This window comes from Rhinoderma darwinii, chromosome 4 (genome assembly GCF_050947455.1).
Source record: "Rhinoderma darwinii isolate aRhiDar2 chromosome 4, aRhiDar2.hap1, whole genome shotgun sequence".
NCBI lineage: Eukaryota > Metazoa > Chordata > Amphibia > Anura > Rhinodermatidae > Rhinoderma > Rhinoderma darwinii.
This window is the reverse complement of record NC_134690.1, coordinates 176,060,958-176,069,918: the sequence shown is the minus strand read 5'-3', so window position 1 is coordinate 176,069,918 and position 8,961 is coordinate 176,060,958. Positions and strand designations below refer to the sequence as shown.

Here is an 8,961-nt window from a genome sequence, read left to right as displayed (position 1 = left end):
TAGTATTTGTGATAAAATCTAAAAAAAAAAAGCAAAACAATTATTAAATTGCGACTTATATATTTTAATAAAATAGCTTATTTGGTCGCTTACTTATCTATTATATGCGTGTAGTATGTTTTACTTTTATGTGTGTTTTTCTAATGTATTTGGAAATATAACTGTACCTGTTTTTGTAAGGCTGGGTTCACACGACCTATTTTCAGACGTAAACGAGGCGTATTATGCCTCGTTTTACGTCTGAAAATACGGCTCCAATACGTCGGCAAACATCTGCCCATTCATTTGAATGGGTTTGCCGACGTATTGTGCAGACAACCTGTTATTTACGCTTCGTCGTTTGACAGCTGTCAAAAGACGACGCGTAAAATTACAGCCTCGTCAAAAGAAGTGCAGGACACTTCTTGGGACGTTTTTGCAGCCGTTTTCTCATAGACTCTATTGAAAACAGCTCCAAAAACGGCCGAAAAAATGGCGCGAAAACGGCGCGAAAAACGCAGCGAAATACGTGAGTTGGGGTATGTTCACACGCTGAGCCAAAAACGTCTGAAAATACGGAGCTGTTTACAAGGGAAAACAGCACCTGATTTTCAGATGTTTTTTGAGCAACTCACGTTTTTCGCTGCGTTTTTCGGGCCGTTTTCGCGCCGTTTTCGCGCCGTTTTTTCGGACGTTTTTGGAGCTGTTTTCAATAGAGTCTATGAAAAAACAGCTCCAAAAACGTCCCAAGAAGTGTCCTGCACTTCTTTTGACGAGGCTGTAATTTTACAGGTCGTCGGCACAGTACATCGGCAAACCCATTCAAATGAATGGGCAGATGTTTGCCGACGTATTGGAGCCGTATTTTCAGGCGTAAATCGAGGCATAATACGCCTCGTTTACGCCTGAAAATAGGTCGTGTGAACCCAGCCTAGCTCAAAAAACGTCTGAAAATCAGGTGCTGTTTTCACTTGAAAACAGCTTCGTATTTTCAGACGTTTTTGGCTCAGCGTGTGAACATACCCTCAAGCTACACTGTGTGATCACATACAAAATGTGATGTTAAAATATTTATTTTACAAGTTAGGCTGCATTCACATACAGTTTTAATGCTTTTTCTTGAGCCAAATACAGGAGTGGATGAAAAATAGAAGACCAAATTACTGTAATATACAAGAAAAAAAAGGTATACCGTTGGCAGTCAATGGGAGACGTTTGACGGAACCGTTTCAAATGGTCTTACCAAATGTAAGCCCCAAGCGGTGTGTGAATTTAGCCGGATTACTTTAGACTAGCACTTTAGTCTAAACTTTTATATTGTTTCATTCTTTTGTAGTCACTCCTGGCTTAGTTTAAACAAAACCTTCATGCGTGAATCAAAACTTTTAGGCCTCGTTCAAATCTGCGTTCAAGGCTCCGTTAGGGTCCACGGTCGCAAATCCGGCCCAAGATTACAGGAGACAATAGCGCATCATGCAATGGCTTTTGTCGGGCGCTGGTGGTATCCGTGGTGCAACGAAAACGTTGCTTCTGTTATTTCCTTGTTCTGCTCCTCTGATGTAGCAGAACAACGGAATGACACACTGGAGGTGTGAACATCCTTAGTAGAAAGCAATTTAAGAGGTTGTGTAGTTAGGAAAATCCCAACTCTGATTGCGCGTCTCCATTCACTAACTGATCCTGTGACATTCAGGGCGGATTTACACGAATGTGTAATACGTCTGTGCAACGCGTGTGTTTTCACGCGCGTCGCGCAGACCTATATTAGTCTATGGGGCAGTGCAGACTGTCAGTGATTTTTGCACAGCGTGAGTCTGAGGCCTAAAACTCACTACGGGTCCTATATTTCTGCGTTTTTCACGCATTACGCACCCATTTAAGTCAATGGGTGCGTGAAAATCACGCGCACCACACGGAAGCACTTCCGTGGGACGCGCGTTATTCGCGCAACAGCAGTCAAAAGTATGTTTGGAAACAGAAAAGCACCACGTTCTTTTCTGTTTACAAACATCCAAACAGAGTGTCATAATGATGGCGGCTGCGCGAAAATCACGCAGCCGCACATCCTATGTGATGACACACGGAGCTGTTAAGAGCCTTTTGCGCACACAAAACGCGGCGTTTTTTGCGTGCACAAAATGCACACGTTCATGTAAATCCGCCCTCAAAGGTTGAAAAATGTAAATAATCCAATAGTCATTATTTTCAGTGGTCAACTGTAGCCCAGAACCGAAAATTCCCCTAGATGTGACTCTCTCTAGTTAATAGAGAGGGTATGTATGGGGAGGTAACTTAGCCTTCTAATAGTCATATGTAAATTGTACTATCTTAGCCAGACAACACTGTAACTGGAAGGCTTGAATGTGAATGTGATAAGTGATAAAATATATAAATTCACAATACTGAAAAAATGTAATTAAACAATAAGCTGACATTACTTACTAAATATACTGTAGGTAGTTGGGTTGGTATCCAATGTAATTAATTATAGGATTCCAATTTACGTTATTAGGCCTTTGTTCACACAGTGCAGATTTGCTGAAGATTTTGCATGCAGTTTTTAGGACAAAACTAGAATTGGATCCAGGAGAGCAGACCTATAAGGTCTTCCTTTATATATTTCTTCCTTTCAGGTTCCGTTCCTGGTTTTAGATTAAAAAAATTTATGCAAAATCTGCACTGTGTGAACAAGGCCTTATAAAGAAAACAAAATATTTAAGGCTTTATATGTCTGGATTTCAATGCGTTCTATTTATCCAGATCGTTTTGCCATAAATAAATGCTGTCTTAGGCCACATGCACACGAACGTAAAAACGCCTGTAATTACGGGCCGTAATTACGGCACGTTTTTACGAGCCCATGGACTTCTATTGGCCAAGGGTACCTCCCTGTATGCTTACGGGAAGGTGCCCGTACAGTTGAAAAATATAGAACTTGTCCTATTTCAGGCCGTAATTACGGCAAGGGAAGGCCCATAGAAGTCTATGGGGCTCCCGTAAATACGGGTGACTACGTGCGTGCACCCGTAATTACGGGAGCGTTGCTAGGCGACATCGGGGCATAGTCACTGTCCAGGGTGCTGAAAGAGTTAAAGGATCGGCAGTAACTGTTTCAGCTCCCTGGACAGAAACTACCGATTACAATATGGATCAACCTGTAAAAAAAAGACGTTCATATTTACCCAGAACTCCCTGCTTCCTCCTCCAGTCCGGCCTCCTGGGATAACGTTTCAGCCCATGTGACCGCTGCAGCCAATCACAGGCCAATCACAGGCTGCAGCTGTCACATGGACTGCCGAGTCATCCAGGGAGGTCGGGCTGGATGTCAAGAGGGGGACGCGTCACCAAGATAACGGCCGGGTAAGTATGAATTTCTTTTACTTTTACCTCAGAAAGGGCTGTCCCTTCTCTCTATCCTGCACTGATAGAGAGAAGGGGATGCCGATTAGTGCAGTGCCATTTTGCAGCGAAAACGTGCCGGTAAATACGGGTGGAATACTGGTGACACCGGACCCGTATTTAAATAAATACTGGTGCAATACGGGTCGAATACGAGTGACCAAGGACCCGTATTTACGCCAGTATTTACAGGAGGAAAAAAATACGTTCGTGTGCATGAGGTCTTAGAAGGATATAGCAGCTAATGCCAGTAACATTTACAGTTAATTCTTTTCCTGAAACTCAATTGTGACTGAAAAAAATGAGCCCTTTCTGCTACTCAGCCACACACATAAAGGGAAGCTTTATGACAAATTAAACAAGAAAAAAGTGAACTGAAATTTGAGGTTACATGGTTCCTCTTTATGTTTTGCATACCGTTAACTGGAGATGTGAAAAAATTGCTACATTCCCTTATTTTTGCACGTGCCTTGCTGCCGTTTTCTGAGACAATCAAGTTATTAATGAATTCTGATAAGGAAGAAAAATAATTTATATAAAAATAAATGAATTAATAAATTACAGGTGTAAACCACATTACTATGCCTTAAAATAACCATCAAAACAGAAATATAGTTACCACTTATAGTCATGATTTTAAAAAATTACCACATCACAACTGGCATTTTAAACAGCAAACATTCATATTTGTAAGGATGCCCTGTCCACATAGTAATAGCTTTGTGTGTGTTTATATAGCATATACAACAATGTCATAAATTATATACTATAAAATAAAATAAAGACAGATGTAAACAGAAGTGTAGGGTCCATGGAAGGACGTTTGACTATCCGGTTCACAATGGGTCTTATAAGATCTTTTTGTTAAGGCATTCACGTTCTTTCCACCGACACTCATGACGTCTTCTTGCATTTAGAATACATGGTTGGATTGAACAGTGGAAAGGGTTCACTCAGCAGAGAGTTCCATATTCGATATAAGGAACCAAACTGGTTGTTGGGGCTCGTATTTTTCCAAGGAACCAAATACATTAAAATATTAGTGACCAGTGATTTTTGGTTGCCTTATGCAACCCGATAGTGTGAATAGGAGTAGCATAGGAACCTATCTTATCGAAATGAAATGAACAGGAGGTCAGAGAGCGATGCATTCATTTCCCCCGCATTTCTAATGCGTAGCACCTTCTACTTGGAGTAGCTAATGCCTCTAATGAGCGGTGAGATGTACCCATTTAGTTATTCTTCTTTCTAAAGATCATGTCATTTATAAAAATAGAAATAACCAAGATTTGCTGGGTTCCATCTTGAGAGGTTTTTCTCGTTGTCCTCTGAGAACATGTTGGAGATGTCAGGTTTCAACAAGCCCTATGCATGTAGCTGATCTGAAGTCAGACGTGTAACAAAACGAGGAGTTTTTGCAATGAGTTTAGAAAACTCAGGAAATGAAATGGCATTCCACTGCGCTTATGGCACGAAGAGCACAATGACAGGGGCATATTCAGTAGAGAGGTTAACTAAAATGACCAGGTGTGCTACAAACTGTACAAATATGTTATTTAAAAAAGTCCTATACAGTGCTTTGTTCTTAAAGCCTAGTTTGGGCTTCCGGTATGTAGATTTCAATGCTGTCTGCACGCTCACTGGCTGAATTTTGCCGGAATGAAGCCGCTCTTTTTGCAGCCATTAGGCGCCTCCTGGCTTCTTGTCTTTGACGGTCAGGTAGGTCCAGAGACCTTTCTCGAGTAACAGGGAACTTTCCCCTGGAAGATTTCTTTGGTATTGGAGGTGGGGGTTTCTTGTCATCCTAAAAATAATATATAAAAAATAATGATTATTTTATGAAAAAATTGGTTGTGTTCTCACTGTGAGTTATCTCCATAATATATTTTGCTATATCTTTAGAGGGATCATTCTCTGTGGTCTTATATGCTCATCTCAATGAACACACTACTGATCCTATTATTGGTACACTGTTCATATAGGCATATTATGTTGTATGTAGATGATTTGCTTCTAAGAATACCGTGGTAGGCATGGGAAAACAAATATACCTGACCAAATCAAGCCTAACCTTCCACTTTAGCAGGCAGAATGGTTCTTTTTTTGGGGGATGAACCAAACGTAAAAAACAATTATCCATAGATAATTGAAGGACAAAGGATGAAGACATGTGGCAATGCAATGACCAGATATAATCACAGAAATGATGAACATGTCATTGGGATGCCTGAGGACCCAACAGAAAACATTATTCTGTAGAACCGCTATTCATTTAGTTCACAGGAGTTGAAATGGACATGAAATCATTTTAATTAAGTTTTTCTTATCACTACAAGGAAAGAAACAGAATACAATTCAGTGCACATGTTCATTAAAAATCACAAGAAGAAACTGATTTTTATGGTTCTTGGAAAAGTCCAAAAAGATCAAAAAATGTTCAATTTTGGGGTTATAGCTGGCAAAGTTAGTAACGAAAGGCAGAACAATAAGACATTACCAGTGTCAGATGGAAATTTTGGTCCGTTTTATATTTAAATAACAATGGCCCATTTAACTCTTAATCTTATTGGAAGTACCACACAGCTGTACAATGCTCAGACCCTGAGTGGTGGGCTTTGGTGTTAGATCTATAAATCCTGATGACATTGCAAGTCACTTAAAGTGTGTGTGTGTGTGTGTGTCTATGTATATACATATATATATATATATATATATAAAACAAAAAAAAAACAGCACTCAGGTGAACTCTAGTGTGCACGCTGTCAATGGGCTTTGCTTGACAAAGGTGGGTTTGGAGTACGGTATGGTACATGTTGAAAGGGACATGTTCTTGTTAAGAATACTACCTTCTTTTCAGGAGAGTCCATTGGTTTCCAATCATTGGCTTTCAACAGGTGCAATTTGTCAAATTTCATGCTCACGTCTTCAATGGATAACTGCAACAGGTCCCAGAATCCTGCTAAATCTTGTGAAGTAGGTCTAGGCATGGCACTTGGATCCTTAAATTAAGAAGATAGAATAATTGAATTAAAACATGCATAAATAAAATAAATAGTAATATTATTTGTTAACATTATGATTATTTTGACATTCATGATAGAATGATGTAGTATATTTAATGCTGTGTAATGGATCTTCCACATAGGATTACTACTATAGGTCTACAAAAAAAAAATGTCATAAGTGGTGCACACTTCAGATTGCAAGTATGGGATTATATCTGGTTCACATCAGTTTTAGCCGTCTGCTTGTTAAAATCACAACCAGATTAAGAAACTGTTAGACCAGTGCTCCTCCGACTGAGGCACCCCCCAGTTGTTGGGGAGGCAGTTGTGACAAAAGAGAATATATGCTACAGATGCCGTTCTATCTGGTTTAGCACTACAATGGACTACTTTTGTGCTTATTTTAATGTTCTACTGGGTACAGGAGACCAATTTGTCATTTTTTTAAATTTTGGGCAGGCCCATGCATCATCAAGTTTTGGCTGGTGAGGCCAGAGTAGAAAAAGATTGGGCTAGGATCTCTCACTGCTTGCTCATTTGTATTGATTACTTGTCATTTAATGCATTTGTCACTTCCCCATTTGTAAAGCGCTGTGTAATTTGATGGCACTACATAAGATTATTCTGATCATTAACGGGTTGTTCCAACATGACGACAACTTTTTTTTCATGTTGAAGCCTCCGCAGCTTTTGGCTGGATGCATGCTGTAATTGTCCAATCTGTAAAGAGTCTGGAGTTGTCTTTATAACTATTAAATTATAGGGCCATAGAGCTCATAGGCTCAGTACAAACCCAGCAGTTCTGTCCTGAACTTTTCAGCCGAGTTCTGAAACATGTGCATGCTCACTTCTCAGATTTTATAAAAATGTCCCCCCTCCGCCCACTGAGAAGTACATCTAGCTAGAGGCAGACAGAAAAGGCAGGAAGATCCCTTTAAAATCAGTTTGTTTGTTTTTTGTTTGTTACCTACGACCCTGTTCTGTCACACTGTATTATCATTGTTGCGGAAACTGTTTTACATCTGTAAAGTTTAGATTTTCCACTAGATGTCAGTATCTTCTTACTTTGTGATACAGTTTACTTATATTCTAAATACAGATGTAGCACAGTGAAGCATTATGTCATTTGTGCTCTTTCATTGAGTGGTTTTTCTTAGAACTGCAGGTAAACCTAATGAATTCAGATGGTTGTGACACAGCTTTTTACAGGAGCTAAATATTCAATGCCAGGAACAAAAAGGGATCCTGTCAGGAAAACTTAGGTAAAACTTTCTTTAACAAAACTTTTTCAAAGGTTTCTTTGCTGTGTACTGACCAGTTCTGATACTGTGCATGGCACTAAATATTGGCCTCCCGTACAGAGTCGTATTACAGCATGCAGCCGTATTATAACTTAGTGAGTTATCAATGTACGCAAAAGAAAGTAGCAGCACATTTATTCATTTCTCGCTGAAAAAACGCTGTGTAATTGCTATAAAAATAAATGATTGATGAAACAATTTAATAAATATAACCACCTCCTCATTAGGGTCATGTTGTGGAATCCATGCACCAGAATTTTATACCTACAATACAGAGCTGTACAATGATGTTCCTGGACCCAATGCAAAGTCTGTTACTGGGCCCGCCAACTTTACATGCAATTTATAGTACTGGCATCCACTTATGTGTTAGATAAACTATTGGGCGATCTCTGGCACTAGTTCCCAGGTGTAACTGCAACTTCTATACTTACGCCTCTGAAAATGCGCACTGTGATGTCTCTGCACAGGAATAATTCTTACATTTATGTTACAGTACATGGATAATTCACACAATGACATCCCACCACAGGGAAAATAAACCCAGCAAAGTCACAGTAAGGGATAATAAACACAGTGATGTCACAGTACAGTGATAATAAACAGTGATGTCACAGCACAGGGATAATTAGGCCTCATGCACACGACCGTAGTGTTTTTCTGGTCCGCAAATTCCAGGACCGTGTTCCGTGAAATGTCCTCCGCAGTTCATCCGTATGTAATCCGCAGTTCATCCGTATGTAATCCGCAAAATGCGGATAAAAAAAAAAAGCCTATGTAAAACAGGATGACGACATAACTCATTCCCGGTCGTTGCCTAGCAACACTTCCGCAAATCCGCAAACTGCAGTTGACACACGGAGGTGTACCCGCATTTTCCACGGGCCCATTGACTTCTATGGGCATGTCCGCATCGAATTTGCGGGCCGTAATAAGACATGTCCTGAGTTTGTGCGGCACAGATTTGCGGACATGCGGGGACCTGTGAAAACACGGATAGTGTGTATGGGCCCATAGAAATGAATGGGTCCGCAATTCTCCCGTGGATTTTCAGGGGAATTGCGGACGCAAAAACACGTTCGTGTGCATGGGGCCTAACACAGCAAAGCAAAGTCACAGTAAGGCCTCATGCACACGACCGTAGCCGTGTGCACGGCCGTGATTTTCGGGTCGGCCGGCTGCGGACTGTCAGCCGCAGGCCGCCCGCAAATCACGGGACATGCACATGGCCGCCGCCATTGTTTTCAATGAGCCTGGACCGCAGAACAGGGCCGTAA

General features: G+C 40.6%; 1 protein-coding gene across 3 annotated transcripts in view; it reads right to left on the bottom strand.

The window, feature by feature from the left end:
* Positions 1-873: 873 nt before the first annotated feature.
* The window catches only part of DLGAP2 (DLG associated protein 2), a 500,472-nt gene continuing 492,384 nt past the window's right edge, over positions 874-8,961 (bottom strand). For all 3 annotated transcript variants that reach the window (XM_075861923.1, XM_075861924.1, XM_075861922.1), the window contains 2 exons: positions 6,225-6,377; positions 874-5,182 (listed from right to left, as the gene is read on the bottom strand). In XM_075861923.1, the coding sequence (XP_075718038.1) occupies positions 4,964-5,182; positions 6,225-6,377 (372 nt within the window). In that variant the 3' untranslated portion in view covers positions 874-4,963. The remainder of the gene's footprint in view (positions 5,183-6,224; positions 6,378-8,961) is intronic.